The sequence below is a fragment of the Antechinus flavipes genome, chromosome 6 (assembly GCF_016432865.1).
Source record: "Antechinus flavipes isolate AdamAnt ecotype Samford, QLD, Australia chromosome 6, AdamAnt_v2, whole genome shotgun sequence".
Lineage (NCBI taxonomy): Eukaryota > Metazoa > Chordata > Mammalia > Dasyuromorphia > Dasyuridae > Antechinus > Antechinus flavipes.
In genome coordinates, this window is record NC_067403.1 from 119,002,308 (window position 1) to 119,028,049 (window position 25,742).

Consider the following 25,742-nt stretch of genomic DNA (forward strand, 5'->3'; position numbering starts at 1 on the left):
TATGTGTGTTTAAAGATGGTATAAAGTAGTATCTCAGAGCAAGAGCACTAAGAAATAGTGAAATTAATGTGGGTTTTCTGAGCCTCAAAATGAAAATACTAAATAGATGGAGAGAAGAGATAATGAAAAATTATTTCCAAAATATGAAGCTTGGAAGAAGCTTTGAATAAGTCAAGAAGAGTTTGTTAATCACCTACTATATGCTAGACATATGGTCAGGCACCACAGATACAATGATAAAAATGAAATCATCCCTGATGTCAAGTAGAATATATTCTGTGAAGGGAGAAGTGCTGCTGATCATGGAATAAAAAAGTGATGAGGAAGGGGCTTGTTTGGGAGGAAAGTTGATATGTCTGGTTTTAGATATGTCAAGTTTGATGTGGTAGCAAGACATCAAGCTTGTGATATCTCATAGGAAATAAGAAATACAACATTTTCACTCTGAAGAGATTTTGGGGTCAAATATATTTGAGAATCCCTCATATAGAGGGAAAAATTGCTCCATCACAGCTTGAAGTCAGACATTGATCGCTAAAGCCATGATAGTTTGTGATATCATCAAAAGAAAGAATTTAGAAACAGAAGGAAACCAGAAGTACAGCCTTGAAGAATATAAATATGTCTTGGAAGAAGAAAAGGGGCCAAACAGATAAGAGAGCAAAGAAAGAAATTAGAAGAATGAGATATTAAAAGTTAGGTGAGGAGAGCAAAAAGGCAAATAAGTTGGTGATGCTATATCCTTCTTAGCCTAAATCAAGAAGAATTAAAAGATATTAAAGATTTTCAGAATGAATTATCAAAAAGTGATTTTAAAGGGATTAATTTTAGTGGAGACACTAATTAAAATCAGATTACAAGAAGACAGGAGGTTGAAAGAACGGGTTAGTTGATGGACGTGAAAAGTATGACCTTGTTTCCAGAAGTTCAGTAGTTAGAGAAAGTTAATTTGAGGGTAGGTCCTAATAAGAGAAGGTTTATTTTTTAAAATAAAGGACATTTAGGTATCTTTGCAGTTAGTGAATGAAAGAAACTGTAAAGAAAAAAAAAAAGGAAGACACTAAAAATCTAGAGGGAAGAAAAATATATTCAAAGGAGCAAGCTTTAGAAGAACCAAAAAGTTTCAAGGGCACAGATGGAGGGTTACAAAAAGGGCACAGTAGAAATTTGGTTGAGAATTATACAAAGATGATGTACCACTGTCTACTCGAGGACAATAATCTCTAATCTCATGAATAATTAAAACAGATGCATGGGATGACCTGTTTCTTACCACATTTTATTCATCATTTTCACAATAAGCAAGCTCAACATTCAGTCTGCCTAAAACCAAAAGCATTATTTTAGTTTCTACCCATTCTAATCCCACTGGGAAATCTAGCATGACAGGGGAACTCAGAGACTTACCTGTTTAGTCCCTTCATTATGTACATAAGGAAATGGGGATGTGGAGTGGTGAGATGTTTGTCTAAGGCTGTGTTATCAGAAGGTAGTGTTTGAATATAGGCCCCTAACTCTAGGGCCAGTGCTTTTTTTTCTCCTGTAATAGAAGTTCAAATCCTGTCTCTGCTACTTACTTGAACAAGTTACTTAAACTTTCCTGAGGCTCAGTTTTCTCATTTGCCCAAGGGATAGAGTAGGACTCATGTCTTCTAAGGTGACTTTCAACTCTAAAGCTACGATCCCAAAATCCATCTCTGTTTACACCCGCTTGTTCTAATTTCCAATTTTTGTTGATGGCACTACCTTGTTCTTCTTGCCTTAGGAAAAAGGATCATTTTTGACACTTCTCTTTCTCATCCTAAAAATAGATTCCCAAATCTCATCCAGTTTACTTCCTTAATATGTCTCTTTTATGTCATTCAATATTAATTTCTCTCATTCCATTCCCACTACTACCATGCTAGTTGGGTGCTAACTACTTCTCACAAAGACTATTCTAATAGCCTTTCCTACCATTTTATTCTTCCTCTACCTCCAAAAAAAATCTAACCCACTACCACATTAATTTTCTCATATCAAACCTCTAATTCACCATTCTCCTACTAACGCAACAAATAGTAACCTTAAGTAATTCCACATTCAAATCTGGCATACAAGATTATCCATTATCTCCTCCCAAATTATCTTTGAAAACTCCCCATACCAGCCAATCTTCCCATTCTCTCTCTCTCTCTCTCTCTCTCTCTCTCTCTCTCTCTCTCTCTCTCTGTGTGTGTGTGTGTGTAGACACACACACGCACATTTTTTAAATACCTAAGTATAGATCAATGTAGGTGTCATGTTTTCCCGTGTTTCTTTATTTACACTATTTTTCCTCTTCCTTTTCCCACTGTTTTCTCACTGTTGAAAGCCTAATTAACCAACTCAAATGCTGCTGCTTCCATGCACTCACTTTCCTGATATTTCCAGTTAGGAGGGATTCCTCTCTTTCCTTCCTTATGTACATTAATTACCTCCTTTGTATCTTATTAGGATATATGTTGTTAACTCTCCCTGTGCAGTGGGAGAACTGTTCGGTTCTGCAAATATGTATTGTATCTAGGATATACTGCTACATATTTAACATATATAGGACTGCTTGCCATCTTGGGGGGGGAGGAGGGAGGGAGGGGAAAAAACGAAACATAAGTGATTGCAAGGGATAATGCTGTGTAAAAATTATCCTGGCATGGATTCTGTCAATACAAAGTTATTATTAAATTAAAAAAAAAAAGGATATATGTTGTTAGATTTATATTGTAAGATGAGCATGGTTAAATTTCTTCTTTGAACTGGATTGAAATGGATTGAAAAGCTAATGCATCTCCACCTGTGTTCGACAAGAGCCCCCAGATTTGACTATACCTGAGAGTAAATGATAAACAGAAACTGCAAACAATCTCTTAGAACTAAAGCAGATTCAAGAGCATTGCATAGAATCACAGAGCAGACAATATCCTTGAAAAAGGAGCAGTTGCATAGCTAAGGTTTTTAATGCAAAGAAAACAGCCACCACTATCACATTCTAAAAAGCAAGATACAAAGTTCCACAAGATCACAAAAATTGTTGATCAACTATTGTGTGTATTTCAGATGCTGGCTCAAGCAAGGAATAAGAAGCAGAAAAGGGTTCAACTATGTTATTACCTGAATCAGTATTTTTCTTAAATATACTTGCATAAATCACATTTAAACTGTATATAATTGTTGATTTACAAATATGAATTAATAGTTTCATTTTTAAAATTTGTTTAAAATAGATAGGAAAAAACTAGACCATTTAGAATTCTTGTCATCTCGTCAGAAAGTAGAGTTTCTCATTTGAAAAAAAGTAAAACACTTTGCAGTAATCCCTATTTATTGTCTATACTCATAAGTTTGTGTTTTTTTTAATTTGTGGGAAAAATATAATTATAATAACTGACATTTCTATAGTATTTTATGATCTGCAAAACACTTTCCTGTGAGGTGGATCTAGACTATAGGTATCTTTATTGCCATGTTTAGTAAGCCGTCAGTAAAAATTTATTGAATGCCTATTATGTGCCAGGAATTGTGCTAAGCAAAGGCAATACAAATACAAAAAAGAAAGGCAGCTTCCATCCTCAGGTACTGTATAATCTAATAAAAAAAAGATAACACACAAAAATGGGGTGTGGGATGGTTTTGAAAGGCTAGCAAAAATATGTCTCAGGATGTAGAGGGTAAGGTACAGCTAAGTTGAGAGGTAAGCTAAGAGGTTGTATGATCTGTTCACAATTATGAATAGGAAATGTCTGTGGGAAGAAGTGGGGTTCATATCTTTTCCTATTCCAAATTAATTATTATATAGACTATTCTTTCTCTGTGATTAATTACAATTCAAAATGCCACTAATCTTCATCCTAGGAAAATCAACATTCATTTCTCAGACCAGTGAACGTTTGATAGATCTCAGAGTTACTGGATTTTCAAACAGGACTTTGGAGATTTTGTAATCAAAACCCCTTCATTTACGGATAAAGGGACTGAGGTCCAGAAATTTTAAGTGGTCTTCATTGTCAGAGGCAGAATGAGAATTCAGCTTCTCTGATTGTTTAATTCTCTACCCTTCATTTTACCAAATTGTTTTTCAGTGATCTCAGCAACCTAATTTTGAGGGATTGTCAATGTCCTAAAATGTGGCAAATAATGTGGAAAATCTTCTTCTTCTTCTTCTTCTTCTTCTTCTTCTTCTTCTTCTTCTTCTTCTTCTTCTTCTTCTTCTTTTCCTCCTCCTCCTCCTCCTCCTCCTCTCTCTTTCTCTCTCTCTCTCTTTTTTTTTTTTTACAAATAATAACTGCTATTTTCCTTTTTTATTTAAAAAAAAAACTCCTTATTTTTAAATAAAAGGCTCTTATCACCATCCCTCCAGCTCTTACCTGCCTGTCTTTTCAAATACATTTGCATGTTTTGGTTCATAGCATATCATATTCCATTTAAAGTCAATAAAAAGTAATTAAACTGAAATTAAATGCTCATTAAGTCATGAAAGAGGAGAGAAATAGTAGTTTATGTATGTCCACAGTCTGAGTTCTATTTACCAGTAAAATGGTATTATAAAGTGAAGAGAATGATGGATTTGGAGTCAAGAAAACCTGAGCTCAAATTGTGGCTTAAGACTTACTCTCTGGAAAAATTATTTAACCTCTCTGAGTCTGTTTTCTCTGCCTAAAATAGGGATCATAATCCCAGTATTATTGTAAGATCAAATGAGATGGGAAAACAAAAGTGTTTTGTATATTCTAGCTGGAAGAAACCTTACAGATCATTTCAATCAACCTCCTCATTTTATGGATAAGGAAAATTGTCCTAATAGAGGTTAAATGACTTGTTCCGTGAAATACAGAAACAACAAAAATATACAAAGACAGAGACAAGATTCAAATCCAGGGCCTTTAATTTCAAATAAGAGTAATTGCAATGATAACAACTGGTATTTATATATCACTTTAAGGTTTCCAAAGCACTTTTCAAATCTTGACTTATTTTATCCAATAAAATTAGTACTTTTATACAGTACAATGGTATCATTCTAGTTGCCGTTATTATCTTCATTTTACAGATGAAGAAACGGAGGCAGATAGTAATGAAGTGACTTGCTCAGTAGTCATATAGCTAATAAGAGTTCGGATGTAGTTTATCCCCCTAACTGCAGGTCCAGAGTTCTCTCTACTAGATCATCTTTGCATTGTGCTACATTCCTAAATGAAACATGTTTTTATTTCCCCCTTTTTGCCATCTTAGATGAACACATATCTAAATGAATTTAAGAATGACTTAGGTGAAAAACACCTTCATATCATTTTAATGTTACATCTCTAATTGTACTGCCCTAATATATATATTATAAACACACACACACACACACACACACACACACACACACACACGAATCAACTAAGAACAAGCCACATCTGTCGTCTTCTGGGTGTTGTTATTTTTGAAGCTGGACTCTGGAGAAGAGTTAAAAAAGTGTTCCTGCCTTCCTTCTTTGGAGGGGTGAGGACTATGGGTGTGAGAAAATCAATATACTCTCAATTAAAAAGTATGTATTAAATGTATACTATATGCCAAATAACGGAGAGACAAAAAAAAAAAAAAGCCCCCAAGGAACTCACATTCATTGGAGAAGGAGATAACATGGACAACACAGACAATTCATGGGCAGGAAAAACAAGGAAATACTCAGTAGAGAAGGGCACCAGAATTGATTGGAATTAGGAAGGTCTTTCAGTTAATGCTGTGATTTTAGCAGGGACTTGAAGGGAGACAGAGAAGGGCAGCTAGATTCGCCACAATGAATAACATGTTAGGCCTGGAATCAGGACAGCCCATCTTCCTGAGTTCATATCTGGCCTCAGACACTTACTAGAGGTGTGATCCTGGACAGGTCACTTAATCCTGTTTGCCTCCATTTCCCTTTTTGTAAAATGAGTTTTAGTATCTTTACAAAGTTGGGAGAGAAGGCAGTTCTATTGCATCACAGAGTAGATATTGAGAAAGGGTATAAGAGGACTGGTTAGTTTGGTGGATTTTTTTCTCTTTATTTTTAAATCTTTATTAATAACAGTTGTCTTTTTGAATATTGGGAAATACAAGCACTGTAAAAAACAAAGGATATTGATAAAAATTTGATAATTTTTGCCTGACCCTCACCAGAAAAGACCCAAATACTCTGCTGCCTATCCAATTTTTCCTCCACAATTCCTAATACTGTAGTTAGACGATCATAGAATCATAAAACATCAAAGCTGCAGGAGACCTTAGAGATTGTCTGGGACAATCCCCTCATTTTATAGATAAGAAAGTTGAAGCCTCAATCATAGTCCTTAGGGTACAAAGTCTGCAAGTTATTATTCACCCCTCACTTCTCACTTATTTTGTTGTCTTTTCTTGTGGTCAACACAAAGCCAGCAGGGATGTTGGATTGGGGGGGTGGGTTAGAAAATGACCCTTCTTCCTGTCAGGTTCTTTTGTTTTCAAGAGAACTTTTTTTAAATGATAATGAATTCTCCTAGGGAAAGAAGGCTGTAAAGATTCTTTAAAGACTTATCTTTTATTGTTTCTTTTCATACCTCTACTGATATGTGATCCTAAAGAAACCCAAATTTCTCATTCTTTGTACCCAAGAGAATTCAAAATCAGCCTGTTCCTACTCAATAAAATAAAGCTCTTGACTCCACATTACCTCTACTCATCCTCTCTATATTTCCCCCCTGGCTCTGCAAGTTGTCTTGATTTGTTTGTTTACTGAGAGTATATTCACTTGAAAATAGTTCTTTGATAATAAATAAATCACATAGCATTGTCTTTATGATTTAAAGGGAAATTTTAATTTCTTTCAATTCTGCAAACGTTTTTTAGGGCCCTACTGTGTTCAAAGACTGGTCAGAGCCAAGAAGACCTGGATTCAAATCCACTCTTTAACGTTGAGTGCCTGAATGATCCCAGACAAATTACTTATTCTATTACTATTTTTGGTATGTCCCTAACTTCCTAAAAGCCAAAGTCCCAGAGCAGTAACAGATCTGCTTTAGTTAAGAGAATTTCCTCATTGGGAGCTCCCTATACCATCCTCCTCTTTTCTTGCAAATTAATGCAGTTTATGGTTTGAATATTTATACTTGAGCTGCCTTTGAATTCCATTTCTAAAAGTGCTGGAACAGAATCAGAACCATTTTCACACTTAAGCACCAGCCTTGAATGGGAACTGACCTCCTAAAACAGAGACATCTCCCCTACCTGGCAATAAGTCAGGACTGAGGGCAGTGCAGAACTACTGAGCTATTTTAATGATGTGAAAGAAAATTATAGAAGGATTATCCTTTTCCCATTTTAACTGTATCATTGTGGGTTGGTTCTGTTGCCAGTGTCCCATTCTAGAGGAAGGCTGATATTTATGGGGAGGAAGGGAGGAGGCAAAGAAAACGAAGGAAACACACTGAACATCCTGAAATCATTGCTATGTAATCTGATCTACCATGAACTTGTGGCGTAACCTTGGACACGTTACCTCAACTCACATTTCCTCATTTGTACAAGGAGGAAAATCCTTGCCACATACTTACTTTCCTGAATAGGGAGATGAAGATTAATGAGCTGGTTTCTTATGTTCTTTGCACTTCTCTATATAAAAGAGACATAGCTAGGTGTGATATATGTACCTGCCTGCCTTTTGGGGGTTAACAAAAGGAATCGCTTTCGGTATAATACTAAAACCTGGAATTTTACAGCACTTTCTAGGAGTTCCCAGCATTTTTTTATAATTTATTTTATGTTTACAATATCCTTGAAAAATAAGTAGACGCAATGATGATCCTATTTAGAAAACAGAGAAACCCAGGGATAGAGACTCCCTGAAAATAACACTTAGTTAATGGTAACATTAGAAACGGCGGCTCACTGAGAGGTGACGGACTCAGAATGCAGAACGTGGCAAACATTTTTGGCCATAGCTGGTGTGGGCGTTTGTTTTGCTTGACTATGCATATTTCTTACTGAGGTTTTCTTTCTTTTTTTTCCCTTTTCTCAATGGGGGAGGAGGGTGAGTTGGCTGGGAGGAAGAGAAAATAAATGCTTGTTAATTGAAAAAAATAAAATTTAATTAAAAAAAGAAATAAAAGCCAAGTCCAAGGATCAGGCTGCTCATTATCAAAATTAAAACAAAACACATCTTAGCACTTGCTCGCTGGGAGGCTAAAATCTAACTAAGATTGTACCGCATAGCAGAAGCAAACAGGGAAAAATGAGGCAGACCAGGATTCGTGGAACACAACACAGAGGTGTTTGGTTTATTTCCCATGAGTTCAGAAAGAAAATAAGGTTGGTCTGAGATAAAGGCAATTAATAAGGGGAAAGTTGGAATAAGAAGAAGGAAGGAAGGTTAGAGGATGAAAGAGAGGCTCAACAGAAAAGGCAAGGTGAGAATATATTCAGTGGAGAATGAGTCCAGCAGAGAAGCGGTCCTGGCTTTTGCCTTATGAAAACATAGGCGACAGTGATCAATGCTTCTCCCCAATGACATCGGTACAAGGGCGTCTCACAATCATTTTTTCCTTTTCTGTAGCACTGACTTTCTACCCCGACCTAGGAACCTGCTTCATTAGGCACATTAAATTATTTGATGATTAGATTTTTTAAACTTTTATTAAATTCACTTTCAACAATTCAGCCAGCATTTCTGTTTAATAAAACAAAGAGAACAGAAGAATCATACGTCCACCATTCATATTTTATGTGACATTTGAGGAAAACAACATGAGGGGTAGAATTTCACTGCTGTGGAGATGTTCTGGGTGAGGAGACTCCATTAACTAATACAAGCCACCACCTTCTTTGCAACTGATGGTCTTAAAGAGCCACAACATGACTAATATGCATAAGTGGAACTTGAACCCAGGTCTTCTTGTTTCCTACCCACTACTCCAGAAACTTTTGTGTTTTTTAATAGTCTGCTGGGCATTAAAGTAGGTAGAGTGCTGGCACTTGGAATCATGAAGCTCTGAGCAGACTTTGTCTCAGACGCTTACAAGCTAGGTTATGCTGGACAAGTTGCCGAACCTCTCTGTTCCTTTGTTTTCACATCTATAAAATGAGGGTGTTAGCCTTTGAGCTCTAAATCTATATTTCTATGAAATATAATTTTTTGGAATTAAAAAAAGAAAATTCTACCTAGAATTATAGTGATTTTTCCATTTAAATCTGTTTGAATGAAATAATTTTCTCCTGGGAAATGATGGCTTTCACTGTTCTTTCGTTTTGATCTCCCTTCAACATTTATGAGGAGGTATTTTTTTTTTGCAGGAATGTTCCTGCTCTATCTCAGCAAAACATAGACTCCCTCCCCATATACCTTATGACAGCTCAGCCCACACTTTTGACCCTTTTTAGAGAAAGAAAAGTAATGCGACCCTGGGAATCATCTGGAGTACCCAAGCGTGGCACTACTCACTATTTAGACCAGGGACATTCCCTCAGCTTTGTCTTCCATATCATCTCCTCTCCTCCCTCCCTCTCTCTCCCTTTCCCCCTCCTACTTTCCCCTCCTTTCTCCTTCCCTCCTCCCCTCCTCCTCTCTTCTTCCCTCCCTCTCTCCTCTCTTTCTTCCCAAAAGGAATCATTTTCTTTCCTTTCTGTGCTATTCTAAAGCCCATTTCCATCTTTCATCTCCCACAAGAACATAGCTTAAGGTTGTAAAAAAGGAGGCAAGTAAGAACTGAATTTACATATAGCAGTGTGGAAGCTGACAGTAACAGCTCAATGAGGACAAACAAAAAGCCCAGATTTTGTGCTGGTAACAGACCTCAGACAGAATTCTCCCTCCACCTTCCCTCCCACCCCCATCATGATTGTGAGATCAGGATAGCTCAGGAAAAATAGCACAACCTGACTCACCTTCATGCCCCACATAGTTCGTGCTCTCATCCTCTTGTACAGAAACAAGTTTATTTTGTTGTGGCTCTCGTCATCATTGATGCTCCTAAATGTCTTAATTGTTGGAGCAAAAACTTCCTTCTCATTCAGCTTCCTAATTGTTTGACAGCATAATCGTATTCGGGGGTATCTACTGAAGATAAGATTTTTCAGTTCCCTTTTCTCATAACTTTTGAAGACCAGCTATTTTCTACCCAAGAGGAGGTGATTCTTGGTACAATAAAGAAAACAAAAAACAAAAAACAAATCCCCCCACTTTGGCCTATGTCATCTTTCTCATCTCTTGAGTGAAAAATGCATAAAAACAGATGTTGACCAGAAATGCTGTATCAGAAAAGATTTTTTTTAAAAAATGATCAGTTCCTAAGTCAGATAACAGAATTGGAGCCCATCAGAGGGACATGAACAACAGTCCTTTGCCTTCCCAGGAGCACTTTTTTCTCTGCCTGGGTATTAGGTTGGGAACAGTTACTTTCTTCCCTAATTTTTGTGTGTACTATCTGCCTTATTAAGGATATAGTTTATGTGACTAATAATAAAAATAATAGCTAGTGTTTATATACACTTTAAGGTTTGCACAGTGCTTTACAAATGTCTCATTTTATCTTACTTCACAACCCTGGGAGATAAAAGTGCTCATGATACTTTCTTGGGCCAGCAATCTGCAACGAGACACAAGCTATGATCCTGTGTAAACAGATTACAATAAATAGATTAAAAATGAGAAACAGCAGTGGATTGAAGAGATCATTGGTATAGGGTCTGGACCTTACCTGGATGACCTATTAAGTCTTTAATATCTGATCTCTTGGAAATTGATGTCTTAAACATTTAAATTCCTCTTTCCCTCACCATATACTTGCAAACAACTGTTACACTCATAAAAGTTTTCATAGCCAGTAAGAACAGAAGAATTGAATGCTGCTCTCTGGGTCATGACTGCAGTGAAGAATAGTATCAGAGTGATGAAGGATAGAAATGAAAGTACATTTGATCCAAAGGGGATGATAGAGAGAAAAAGGCAAGACCAATACAATTTGTTTTGTCCCTAATTTAGAGCATACATTTTTACCAAAATATATTCATGTTTATTATTTTAGTAAGATCATGACCTTTAAGTGTTAGAGGTAGGAGGGAAGGAGAGAGAAGGATCAGGGAACAGAGGGAAGAGAGACAAAGAAAGAGACAGAAAGGAGGGGAAAAAGGAAGAGGTCTCAGACACTTAATACTTACTAGCTGTATAACCCTAGGCAAGTCACTTAATTCCAATTGTCTCATCAAAAAAAAAAAAAAAAAAAAAAAGCTTAATTGCAGTTAGTAGGCAAAAACAAGAAAAAAGGCATTTTGACATAGATTTCTCAGATAATAGTATTTTACTGCTGTTTACCCAGTGCCCACAGAATCATATAATTTCAGAGTTGGAAGGAACAAGACTAGTGGTCTTCCTTCTTCTACTTGAAGACTTTTAGAACAGAAGAGCTCACTACCTTGAGTATTGTATATAAGTTCTTCCTTATTTTGAGCATTATCTCTGTCTCTCTGTGTCTTTGTAATTCTCTGTCTTTCTCTGCATGTGTGTGTCTTTTTCTATTTTCTATTTTCTGTCTGTCTGTATCTTTCTCTCTAATTCTTTCTGTGTGTCTTTCTCTCTGATATTCTCTTAGTCTCTCTCTTCCCCTTCTGTCTCTCTGCTTCTGTCTCTGTCTCTGTATCTATCTCTCTCTGTTTGTGGCTCTCTCTTTCTGTCTCTGTGAAAAGAGTTGTGAAATTTGGATTCTGGGAGATCTGAGTTCAAATTCTTGCTCTGTTATTTGACAACCTGTGTGACTTTAAACAAGTCATTTAACCATTCTGAGTCTTCGTTAAGATGTCTCCAAGAATTCCTTTAACCAAAAAGTGAGGAACCAACTATTTCTGGTATAATGCACAGAGCTTTGGAATCAACAGTGAAGAATGAATGAGTGAATATGTGTTTTATACTTATGTGCCAGATATACAATGTGTCAGACATTGTACTAACTGATGGAGACAGAGATAAAGCAAGCAATACAGTCCCTTCCCTAAGGGAACTTTCATTCTAAAGAGGAAAGACAGAAAGGGAAGTTAGAAAAGAAAACAGAAAAGTGAAAATACCATGAATTGCCATGGTGACATTTAGGCAATATCAGACAAAAGCTCATGGGTGAAACCTAGAGTCACAAAAGTAGAGTTCAGGCTTATGGTGGGAAGAATATGAGTAGGGTAGCTGGGATATAGACAAGTCATATCACTTTGTGGCCATAAAGTGACATGGTGACCAATATAAGCCAGATACTTGTCAAGAATCAAGGGACTGAGTCTGAAATCAGTGGGGAGGATGGATAAGGAAGCTGGCCAGGAGACAGCATAATTGGAATGGTGAGATAATTGGGTGATAGCCAGTGTCCCAGGACAACTGGGACAAGTAAGTTCAAATCCCACCTCAAAGACTTCCTAGCTGTGTGACCCTTGCAAATCACTAAACTCTCTGTTCTTTAATTATACCATCTGTACAGTGAATGTTGGACTCAGCTTTTAAGGTTCATTCCAGCTCTTAGGAATCTGTGATCTTAATCTGGAATCTGTAATTGTAAAAGCAGTATCAGTGTTCCCATCAAATTCTCCTTACCTAAAATGTGGATACCAACTGTGATTTTGCTAACTGAAACAGAAACAAAGATTGAATTTCCGAAAGGAATTTCACTAACACTTAACGGAAGTAAAGTAAAAAAATTAAACAAATTTGAGGAATGTAGAATTGTGGCATTTCCAAACAAGAGTTTTATCCTAAAATAACTTTGGCCTATTCATAAATGGCTGGTGTAGCTTTCTCAGCTAACTAGGCCCACTCCTGATTATTTAGCATCTGGGCCTGACATTTTGTACTCATCTGTCTTCCTTTTTGAGAAAAGACTTTGATCAGTCCTGCTTTGGTCTCTATTCCTTACTCCTTTCCATTTCAAATTTGTTGCTCTCCATGGTCCCTACCAGTTCTTCAAGAAAATTTTCTACCCATTCTGTTGGGAAATGCTCCAAGTATTATTAGCATACCACTTCACAAGATTCTACTTACTAATGGTAAGGTGGGGTAGGGATATTATTTTCACAGTTATCATTGTGATATAGTAGCAGTTCATAATCCTCGCTCTCACCTTCCAACATACATACAAATCCCCACCTATGGGACTGGTTAAAGATAGTACAAAGCTTAATAACATGTGATTATGCAAACCAGCAGTATAAACAACATACTTCACAAATTTGTACTGATGCTATAAGAACATTGTTGCATTCCCTTTGCTGATTTAGGTAACTATATCTCAGTGTTTTATCATCCTGTTTAATTTTTTCCCATGAGTTTCTATAAACTCTCAATGAGTATTGACCCAGTATACTTGAGATCTTCCCCTTCTTTTAACATATTATAAATAACAGTGTACTACTCTATCTGCCCTTATATATAATCCCTTCTTCTTACTACATAACCTTTTATAGTTGCACATTGCACTGGTTGATATTTTTATGCCATTTTTCTTGTACAAGTCATTACTGGCAATGTGCTATAGCCTACTTATACCTACCATATGTCTTTCTATTGCGACTGAGAGCCTTTAGAAGTCATGGTGTTATGTGATTTGTAGATATAATATCATTTTTAGAGGCTTTGAGAATCCATTTTCAGGATGTCACAGGGAAGAGAAGATGAAAAGGGAAAATGAGAGATGATATTAGAAGTAAAATGGTATAATGGGAGGGGAGATTGCCAAATTTGTTATTAAAGGACTCGGGTTCAAATTTTGTCTCTGGCTTCTGTAATTTATATGAATTTGGGTAAATCATTTAACCTCTCTTTGCTTCAGTTTTATTATCTATAAAATGAGGTCAAGGACTAAACAAACCCTAAAGTCCCTTCTGGAAAGATTGCCATGGAGATACAAGTAATTCCTGACCCATGTGGTGGCCATGTTTCAGCAAAGATCTCTGGAATATTTTAGTTTAGGTTCCGCATGCTTTTGTTTTCAGGAATCATTCTCTTTGTTTTCTAATCTGTCTGTTAATGGTGGAGGCCCTCCTCATTAACCTTTATAGGGATATGTCTTGCTTTGTGGAATGGTATGAACATAATAGATCTTGTCTGTTCATACTAAAAAGAACACTTAAAACTAGGACATTAAGGAGATTGTTCCTACCTAGGACTTTTAGTCATACCTTTGGTTCAATTGTTATATGGATCCTTAGCTTCAGATGCTGTTCTCACCTGTTTTAAATTTTGCAAACCAGCCTCTGCCAGTACATTCTGATCCTACTGGTGTTTGTGCCCTTTCTATCCATTTTGGATTTCTAAACAAGCACCCCATTTACCAACCCAGACTTTATTTTTATCCTCTTCCCTCCATTTTTCAGGATGGAGCTAAGTGGCTCAGTGAATAAAAATAGGCTTAGAACTCAAGAAGACAAGTTCAAATGTGATCTTAGATACTTACTAGCTTTGTGACCTTGCTCAAATCACTTGACTCTTATTGGCCTTAACCTACTGAGAAAGGAAATGACAAATCATTCCAGCACCTTCCAAGAAAACCCCATGGAAAGTATAGTCCATGAGGTCATGAAGAGTTGGACATAACTGAGTGACCAACAACAGAGATAACAACTGCATTTTGTCTTGAAATCACAGTCTTTGGACTCAACATTCTCTTCTGAATTCACAGAACCCATATATCCTATTTGTATTAATTTATTCATTGTGCATCCAAATGAAAAAGGAATTTATCAGTCAACATGCTCACCATCTTTGCTCTAATAGATAAGATAATGCAATATAAAACAAGGGAAAGCTGCAAAGTAGAGAGAAAGAAGGATGAAAGGAAGGGAGCAAAAGAAGAGACCAGTACTATGGATATAAATATGAGAAACTAGGTATCCTGCTTTAATTGAGCTTATAATCTAATAACGAAGAATGTTCATATAGTGTTGGGAGAAGAGTTTTGCACTGGGGAATTTCAGAGATGATAAGTGAGATGAAAAGGCAATTAATTTTAGAAGCTTAAAGACAAGTATATTTGAGGCTTTTTAACTCATTCTATTAATTTCTCAAAATCGTTCAAGGAACATAGTTTAAGGGAAAGCATTGGCTCCCAAGTCAAAGGACCTGCATTCTGCTTCAGATGCTTACTACCTTTGTGATCTTGGACAAATCACTGGAGTTTTATTTCTTCATTTGTAAATTGAGAGGGTTGGACCAAGTAGCTTAAGATGTCCTTCCAGATCTAGATTTTTCATAGCATAGCCCTGTGAATATATGAAGCTAACCACTGTGTCATCATGGTACAGTGAAAAGAGTAAGTGTTTTAGTGTTTAGAAGAGGTATTCCTGGAAATCTGCCTAGAAGCTATGATCCAACGAAATTACTATGAATTCAAGAAAAGAGATCACAGAATCTGTAATAGTTAAATGTTTTTAATTTAATGACAGTGAAATTTTAAAATAATTTTTTTTTCTGACTGCCCTCTTTTGGTCAACACACTGATATTCCCTCAGGGCCCTAATTAGGAAGCTTACTGTTATTTTAATATATCCTTTTCCTTTTCTCTCTCCTTTCTGAAACCTGTTAAGCTTTCTCTTGGAAGTATCTCCCTTTCTTTCAATTCTTATTTTCTCATCACCTCCAAGATTAATTACTATTAAAAAATCCCTGCTTGTCTTGAACATAGCTTGTTCTGCTTTGTTCTACTATATGTGTGTCTATATATGTATATATATATATATAGACAATATGTTGACCCTGACTAAAAACCTTTCAGAGTTCCCTATTTCCTAAAATACTCTCTAAATTTCTCTTTCTAGTTTTTATAGCCTTTTATCATCTACCCTTTGAATTGCCTCAACCTCCCCTTTATATTGAACTTTATTTCTTTTTATTCGCCAGCATGAAACTTCAACTCTGGACAAGACAAATCTCATCACATGAATGTATCATCATCATTTTAGCTTCCAGATTTACCCTAATATTTCCTTTATTCTTCATACACATCCCCATGGACTTGGAATACCTTCTGCACTTTTTGCTTATCTACATCTTTCTCTTCCTTCAATCACCACCAGTTTAAGTTGAGACTTCTTACACCATTCCTTTCTTCCTGACTCATATATCTCATCTAGAAAATAATGCATCAAAGTTTTATTAAATACTTATGTGCAGGGCAGTTAGGTGGCACAATGGATAAGACAGTGGTCTGAAATCAGGCTTCAAACTCTTCTTCAAACAGGATTCCTGTGTAATCCTGGGAAAGTCAGGATTTAACCCTATTTGCTTCAGTTTCCTTATCTGTAAAATGAGCTGGAAAAGTAAATGGCAAATCACTCCGGTGACTTTGCCAAGAAAATCTCAAATGTAGTCATGTTGTCAAAAACAAGTAAACAACAAAAACAACGAAAATTGTAAGAAATTGTGCTAAGGATTAGAATACAGAAAATAAATAAAGAAAAATAGTTCCCACTCCCATGGAGTTGACTTTCTGCAGGAAGTTATATCATACTTATCTCATTTTGTATTATTAATTTGATATGTTACTTTCTCTCCCTAAGAATGAGGAAAACTTTGTAGACAGGGACCATAGCTTATTTTTGTGTCTCCTTTGTAAAACCTAGTACAAAATAGGACCTTGTGTATGGTAGGTGCTTGATGTGTTTTTTGACTGATTATAAAAGCTGCTTTTTGTTACACTTTCTATTATTTCATGCAGTGGGTGTATTTAGTTCTGCACCATCTGATAAATTACCCTATGATCTACATCAGACAAAAATTTTAAGTAGACTTAAAAAAAAAAAGCTTTTGCTAGCTGTAGCTTGTTAAATGATCCTGTAACCAGCTTGTTGAAATGTGCCTTAAAGCCTTCTATAGCAATTGTAATCATATGCAGTGACACCCACTGGTACTGGGAAAGACAAAGCTGATTAAGCCTACGACACCTGAATGTTAAGTCTTTTCATGAATTTAAAATTATTAGTTTCCTTTATTTTAACCCCATTAGAATTATATGAGCAGTTTTAACCCACTTTTCCCTCAAAGGATTATTATTTCAGTGTAATTGAGATTTCGACATTTATCATTTTGCTTGAGTCCCAAAGCAGTGAACCAAACTGGTTTTCTAAAAATCCTAGAAGAGACCTCAGAGTCAGAGATTATCTAAGAAAATAGATATGTCTTTTTGTCTCTGGCTATTGCCTCTGTCCTTTTGTTCAAGAATAAGAAATTATTTGTTGTTAAATTACTATGATATGGATTATTAGAGACCATTAGTAACATTCAGTAATTACTGGTTGTAATATAATAGAGGAGGAGGGTTTTTTTTTTGCCTTCATTGTTGTACCCTGCAAAGAATCTTAAGAGGTTTGATAGTATGTATTCAAACCATTACATATCACAGATTCATTTCCAGCAAAGAGAGAATTACCTGGTTAGATTGTATTATCTAACTTAATAATCACTGCTGGTGTTCATAATGTGGGTGAAGGATAGTTCCTGTATCTTTTCCTCTTTTTTAATACCTACATTTATATTAATATCATGGCTTAATATATTGCTTTAAAATTATATTGCCTTTGAACTGTAGTTTATCTAAGATTGACATCTTCTATGGGTGGAAGCATAATAAGTTGAGTACCAAACAATAGTCATCTCCCTAACTCCCTAATCAACATTTGGTTTTCTTAAATGCACTTTTGTTCTTACTATCAAAGAGACAGAGGAGGTAAGGAAGAAGAAAATTGGAAAGTCAAATTTTTAAAAGAAGAATATTAAAAATTAACTTTACATGTGATTAAAAACAATATGATTTAAAATATTAAGTGTGATTTTGGAAAAATTTTGTCATGTTTGTAGCACCAGATAATGCCAGTAAAAAATCAGTCTCACGTGTCCCATTAATCTATGACAACATAATGTTTTTTGCATACAACTTATTATGATCACAAAGGTTGATTGGTTGTTAAAACCTAACCATCACATTAATACATATTTTTAAATGGCCAGATTCTTTATGGCCAGGTGTGGTTTAGTAACATCCCGGTTCCACCATTGTCATGGGAGACCATCTCTGGTCACCTATGACTTACTTCAAAATGTAGTGATACTGCATAGTGTGAAATTGGAAAATCTGTTCTGTGTGTGTTCTAATGGATGTAACGGCCATTAAGTATATGAGTCTTCTGACGTTGTAATCAGATGTGATTCAGTCTGTTAAATATCCATGAAGCAACATCTGCTTCCCAGAGTGACCTTCTGGTAAAGAATACTTAGCATCTATTAGTAGATCATAGTGCAGATCTGCCTTATTTGAAATGCACTAAACTAGAGTCATCTACTGCTGTTTAGCAACTAGCTTGTAATAATTTATTGCAGTTAAATAAAGCTTAAAAAAACTCCATTAAATAATTATAGGGATTATATGCATTTCGAAAACCTTTGTGTTCTTTCGAAATTACCCATTTAATTTCAGGGTTGGTTTGTTAAAAAAAGCTGAGATCTAAAGGCACATTAGGGGAGCTGTCAGATGCTGTTTTCTGTAGGTGTTAATAAAACCAGATGAAAAAAAAAAACCTGAAACAAATTAAAACCAAAAGCAATTTTGCCATCTGTTGTATATTAATTAGAACTTTGTGTATCAAGGGTAAACTCGCTCTTAGAGAATGTCACTGAACATCCGCTAATAGAATAATATGCAAATATATTAGACTATGGAATTATATTCAGTTTCTAATTCTAACTCAACTGTTTAGTGGATCCCCCAAGAAATCAGTAGTATATGTATATTTGTATGTGTGTGTGTGCATGCAGAAATATATAATGAATTTTCATCTTTTTTGTTTTTTAGAACAACCTGCCAATAATCAAGGACAGTCCACTCTGCAGCCTCTGCCACCTTCACACAAACAACATTCTGCACAGCATCATCCATCCATCACTTCTCTCAACAGAAACTCTCTGACCAATAGGAGGAATCAGAGTCCGGCCCCGCCGGCTGCTTTGCCCGCCGAGCTGCAAACCACACCCGAGTCCGTCCAGCTGCAGGACAGCTGGGTCCTTGGCAGTAATGTACCACTGGAAAGCAGGTAACTACTATATAGATTTCTTAGTCTTTTGGCAACTAAACCAAAGAATAGCACATCCTAAGATCTTGGAAATTCTTTTGCAGTGAGCAGCAAAACCGCTTACTGCTTTTTACGTCTAGAATTGAAAAATAAACTAATCTAAACTTTTCTTCCAGAGTTCAAATGTATTTCAGTAATCCAAGTTGTGTTTTGTTTCTCCTGCTCTTTAAAAGTTCAAGTAGTAATAATAAAAAGATAGGTCATGTGTATTTGATTATTTTTACCATTGAGGGATGAGGCCCTTTTTGCCCTATGGGAGAGAGTAAAAATCCATATCATTTTTCTCTTCCACAAACTCTAACCAAACACCCAGAAGTTAGAGGGAAATATAAAAGCATATTTCTGGCATTCATATTCTTGCTTCTCTGTTCTTTTATTCATATCCTGCCTATTTTTTTTCCCATTGTTATTCTTTCTGCTAAGTCATTAAATTATAGATTGGTAATTGGTATACTTCAGAAAGAATTTAGAGGTCATCTACTTCTGTGATCCCTTATTTTTAGTCACTGGCCAGTAGCCCTTCCTCCTACTGGTTTAACATTTTGTTTCATAAAGTGCTCTTTCATATTTGGGGTCAGCAGGACTGAGTTTAACTACTGACTTTGTCTATGAATGTTCTGTGACTTGACTCAAGTAGCTCTAAGTCTCTGAACTTCATCTGAGTAGTGATGACAGTAATCACACCTGTATACCCTACATCATAGGCTTGACATGAAAAAAGCATTTAGTAAATCTTGAAGTATTCTATATATGAGTGATGTATTATTATTGTAGGTACCTTCCTTATTAAAAAAATTTTTTAATTGATCTTCCCATAAATTCCCCACTGAATATGGTTTTATGCCCCAGAGCAATACAAAAAAGATTCCAGTTCTATGTAAACATATTCTAATATTTGAGCAGCTCTGGTTACCCATCTTCTAGATAAAACATCCTCAATTCCTTCCGTCATTTCTCTTGTAGCATTGCTTCTTGTTATTTTGAAATTCCGGTTGGTTATTCCCTCAGTAAATTCTAGTTTGTTAGTGACTTTCTTTAAAAAAAAAATGGTGTTCAATAGGTGGTAAATTCCCTGAGAAGATGGGAGGTTCAGCAGAACTTGTTTGTGTAATATAACTCACCATAAGAGACTTGTTATGCTCTGAAAAGAAAGCCAGTCCTTGTTCAGCCCCTATCTCTAACACAGATAGTCTCGGTGACCCTGGACAATTCACATAACTTCTAAGTTTTATCTCTTTCCCAAAAATGTCCAAGGCTGCCAGTGACAGAGTAGGGACTCAACAATAGGGGAAATTTGAGGGAGATTTTCACTGTTTCCTCTATCAGTGATGTCCTAGGACTAACTCTAAAGAAAAAAAAAACCCTAATCTCTAATTTAAAATTTTAAAGATAAACTAATTTACATGGTTTCTTTTTAGTTTAGCAACTAATAGAAGGAGCTTTAGAGTCAAAAGACATGGTTGCAGAACCCAGGTCTGCTTCTCCTTACCTTTGCGTCTCAGAGCAAATCGCTTAGCCCTTTTCAAGCTATTTTCCTTATGTGTAAAACAAAAGGGTTAGACTCTTAGAGCTGTCTTCTGTGATTTTCCCTAAACTGCCAATGGATATCTCCTTTAAAATGTCTTTCATGAAAAAGACTTTGCTAAGAGCCAAAGCTCCACTTTGTCAATCTGTTATCACTGATCCTCTTATAGCAAAGGATTTAGAGTCAAGAGAAATGTAACATATAAAAAAGTTCAAGAGACAGTTGCTGGGTAATTAAATAATTTCATTAATCATGCTAGCAATAATTAATAAAAGAGGTCAGTGACACCCTTGAATGCCACAGACCCCTCATAAAATTCATTCAACCCTTGCATACCCTTGGAAAAATGGTAGAAAAGTTCTTGAGGGTGGCAATCAACTCTGGTCAACAATTAATGAGAAGAGTGAATGTTATAAGAGAAGTAGGCTAGGGGATGTGACTGTTTATGTCATTTACGTTGAAATCACCCCCTAGCCTTGGGTAATCCAAAGAAAGGAACCACCCACCTCCTCTGCCCAAACCTCCCTGAGTGGAACTAGAATGAATCTTACATTTAATTCTTTGTAAGGTTTTCTAGTTAAGTGAGGCACTAACTCCACCAAGATAATATAGTCTAAGCGGGGTAAATTTTTGAGAAAAGTCAGGAATCTCTCCAATTACTTGCTATTTAATAATCATTTCTCCCAGAGATCTTAAGTACCATATATTTCTTTTGTCTCACAACCTCATTTTACAGATGAAGAAATTGAGGTAAATTGAGTTGGCCAAAGGCTTGTGGCTATTAATACAAGAAATGGGATTTAAACTCAAGTCTTCTGAGGATAAATTCAGTGTTTTACTTTAAAGAGACAGGTAGTAGTTCCCCCACCATGTGATGCTATGTGTATTTCCCCAACTTTCTTCATGATTATTTTTCTTCCCCACATCTTAACATTCCATTGGATTGCAGGGAAGAAAAAGTCAGGGAGGACATAGCAACAGCATGCTGGACCCTCTGGGCCATGTTTTCATTTGATAATGTGGGTCCCAAAATGCTGATCCCAGCACAGGCAACCCATGATTAACTTGAACATCCAAATTAGTTCTGTTGAGTGTGCTGCAAGATTGGAAAAATTATCTCATGCTGGACAAATTGCTTGTTGGTGCCAAAGAGACAGAGCACCTGAATTGTTTCTACCCTGAAGATCACCCAACAGAAGACCCTTATATAGTTTCCAAAAGTCAAAATCTAAAGCTTTTCCCCAAAAAGAAGTCATGTCTTATGATCCATGATATCAGTCTCTAGTACTTGAGCTTTCTTTTTCCATTATATTTGGTTTGAAGAGGACAGGTCAAAAGCTAGATTCCACTTCTTCCCAGATAAAGATCATATTCAAGTTGGTTGGTTTGGGAGAAGCTTTTTTTTTTCCTGAAGGTTATTTAGCACAGAGCTAAATTTACCTATGATAATTAATTACTGAACAACTAATCAACACTGATTCACTATTGTCATTTAGAAACATTTTATTAGGAAAAAAGTAATTTTCCAGTTGAGTCATCAAATTGAATATGTATAATTGCATTGTAGTTGACAATAATTGTTTTGACAAATATTTATGAAATAAGTCACGTTAAGTCATCAGAAGCATATTTAATTTTGTGTACTGGGTACAGCACAAGAGAATCAAATACTTAACTAACCGTGCTCTTGGCAAGGAGAATTGTATCTCTAGTAAAAAGATATAGGTTTACTTTAGAGAAGGAAAAAATTTGAATAGTTCTTGTGAGAATTCTAGGACTATATTTTAGTATTTTAATAGTATATGGATATAATTTGTTTCTACGTTACCTTTAATTCTGGATATAATCTCCCTCCTTCCTCCATTTATGCAGTACTCCATCCCCAGAATTCTCTTGCTCTACAGAGAATGAGAGAAAATAATGTCCTCAGCTCTTCTTTAATGCCAACATATAGTCATTAAAATTGAACAATGTTCAGTCATTTGGTTTGAGGTTTTATGTACTTTCCATTAGCATAATGGTAATTGTTTTGTCTATTGTTTTCTTACTTTTGTTTACTTGACTTTGTCCAGTTCCTAGAAGGATGGCAGTGTTTCCCTGAAACCTTTCATATTTATCATTTCTTACACCTGACTAATATTCCATTACATTGATTATCACAATTAGTTTAGTCAATGAACATCTATTTTGTTTCTGGTTTTTTGCTAAGCAAACAAAAAAAGTAGTACTATAAACATTTTAGTGTATATAGTCCTATTCTTTCTGACTTGGATTTACTTGGGATATATGCCTAGCTATGAGATTTGTAGGTTAAAGGCTTTTGGACATTTTTGTCACCTTCTTTGCATTACTCCAAATTGCTTTCCACAATGATTGTGCCAATTCACAATTCTCCTAACAGTGTGTCTGCTTTCTAGAGCCCCTCCAACATGAGGTATTGTCATCAATTGTTATCTTTGCGGATTAGGAAAGTATATGTCAAAACTTAGAGTTGACTTGCATTTCTCTGATATTGGTGATTGGTGATTTGAACAATTTTTCTTATGATTATTTTAGCCTGCAACTCTTATGAGAACATGTTACTACTAATCTATGGGGGATTGTCTTAGATTTAATTTAATTGGTTTCCTACATATCTCGGATGTCAAACATTTCTCAGAAATATTTGATGCAAATGTACACATTAGACATTTTTCCTCAATTAAAATCTAATTATCTTTGCTAGATAGGTTTTGTTTTGTCCAGAAGCCCTTCAATTTCATGGACTCAAAATTCTCGATTTTGTCTTTTTTAGTCCCTTCCAGCCCTTGTTTGGTTAAAAAATTCTCCCCTTTATTACAGTTCTCGTTTGACTTTTTTAATGGTGTGAAGTTTAATAATAATGGTTTATATCCATTTTGAGTGGATTATTGTATATGTTATCTGATGGAAGTTTAAACCTAACTTCTGCAAAACTCTTTTCTGGTTTCCTAGTAGTTCTTGTCAAATAGGAAAATCTTTCACAAATTATTGATATTTTCAAGAGCACTTTACTATTTATTTGTTTATTTTTATTAGCTATGGAAGTCAGAGATGAGATTATTGCAAATTTTACCACATTCAGACCTTGTTAAGAAGTCATTCCTATACAGAATTGCTGAGTGAAGGGTTGCTGGGAGATAGATTTTTGCTGACATGTTTATTCATTTCATAAGAACACCTAGTGACTCTTCAGTATAGTTATATTAATCTTCACTTTATTTTCAAGGATTGAAGCAGGGAAAAAAACATTAACAGATGACAAGATTTCTTTTTTACATATATGAAAAGGAGAACATAATTCCACGTTGGCTGTCATTCTGAAAAGTAAAATGAGCTATTTTGATCTGAAATATATTTTTTTGTTATTTTCTTCTTGCTGTCCAGGTTTCACATCTTTTAATGTTGTTAATCCAAGGTAAACAGTGTTTGAACTTTCAGTCATTCAACCGATAAATATAAACTGCAGTGCGAATATCTCACATTGTAGCCAACACAAGGCTACTGGGGTTTGTTTAATAATCTCACTTGGTTGGAACTCTTGAGGTGAAGAACCAGACTTATTTGGCATTGATTTTTTTTCTTTTTTAGTTAAAGTCCCCTATTGTGTATGATTCTAAGGCTCAGTTTCAGCTACATTAACAATTTTAGCTGGGCTGGCTTTTCTTTCCTGCTATGTGTGGGATTGGTTTCCTTTTTTGTTTTGTTTATTGTTGTTGTTGGGTTTTTTTTATCCAAAATTAGTTTAATCTTGGGTTATTCTTTTAATTTGTGGCTATGCTAAGGTTTTTCCACCCATCCATATCCCCCAACTCCATAACTGTCATTTATAAGATAAATTATCGTTGATAACAATTTTCTGCTTTCCCTTTTTGTCTATCTTCTCTTCTAAGAATAGATTGATTATACTTGACTATAGAGGTGTAATGCAGATTGACTGTGGGTAGTATGTTTAAACCTCAGCATTCTGGTCAGGCCAGTACTGTCTTGAAATGATATTCAAATCCAGATCTTCCTCATACTGCATTTTGTAATCTATGAAACTAAGAGTACTTTGCAGACTCTTTATTTTCAAAAGATTGTAAGAAAAGTCAAAAAGGGGGTTTCTTTTTTTCTCACTCCATATTTCAGCATAGCTTTAGATATGATTTTTTAGAAAGTATTTTTCCACCAGATCCAACTTCTTTCATCAAAAAAAAAAGTTTATTTCTTTACTCTTATGAATTTAATTTTTGATACAATCAATAAAACTGTTCTTTATACAGTCTGAAGTAGTTCAGTTTTATTATTTCCTTTATTTTGTGTTATTGAAACAAGCTTGGGGAAAAACTGGAAATTCCTGTTATGTGAGACACAAAGTTGTTCTATTCATTAACCCCCACCCCACCATCCTAAACCCAATAAGTAAGAATCATTTTTCTTAAAGTCAAACTTTAAAACGGCATTTATTCTTTGCAATCATTTCTTTTTACTGTTATTCCCCCTCCCATACATGATCACAGTTTCTGCACATAATAGCCTTGTAAACATGTTCCTCAAGACTTCTAGTGATCGATAGTTAACGGCCTAGCAAGGTAACCCATTCTGCCAGGAGACAGCTCCAGTTGTTAGGAATTTTATCCTTATACCTATGCAAAAATCTGCTTCTCTGATACTGTCACTGTTGATTTTTCTGGGGAAAAGTAAACCAAGTCTTTTCCATAGGATAATCCTTTAAATATTTGAATTTAGCTGTAATGTCTTCCTCACCCCATTGCCTTAAGAAGCCACTTTTTCAGGCTAAACATATTCAGTTCTTTTAAATATTTTTTGCATGGAATAATCTCCCATCCCTTAAGAATCTTGGTCATCCTTCTCTATGTACATTTCACCTTGTTCATGTCTTGTTTCAGATGTAGTACACCCAAATTGAATATAGTGCTCTAGAGGCCATCTAAATAGGATAATCATACCACAGGACCTCCCTCATTCTAGATATCATGCCTCTTAATATAGTTTATCAGCATGTGAAATAGCTACTGGAGAAATCTAAAAGAGGAGATGAAAATCTTTGAATGGGAATATAACATAATAGGTTTAGAAGATAGAGAATGAT

At 35.5% G+C, this 25,742-nt stretch overlaps 1 protein-coding gene across 1 annotated transcript in view; it reads left to right on the forward strand.

Moving 5' to 3' along the window:
• TENM3 (teneurin transmembrane protein 3) overlaps positions 1-25,742 on the forward strand; it is an 808,000-nt gene that overhangs the window by 545,996 nt on the left and 236,262 nt on the right. The window contains exon 5 of the mRNA XM_051965257.1: positions 18,828-19,065. Within this exon, the coding sequence (XP_051821217.1) occupies positions 18,828-19,065 (238 nt within the window). The remainder of the gene's footprint in view (positions 1-18,827; positions 19,066-25,742) is intronic.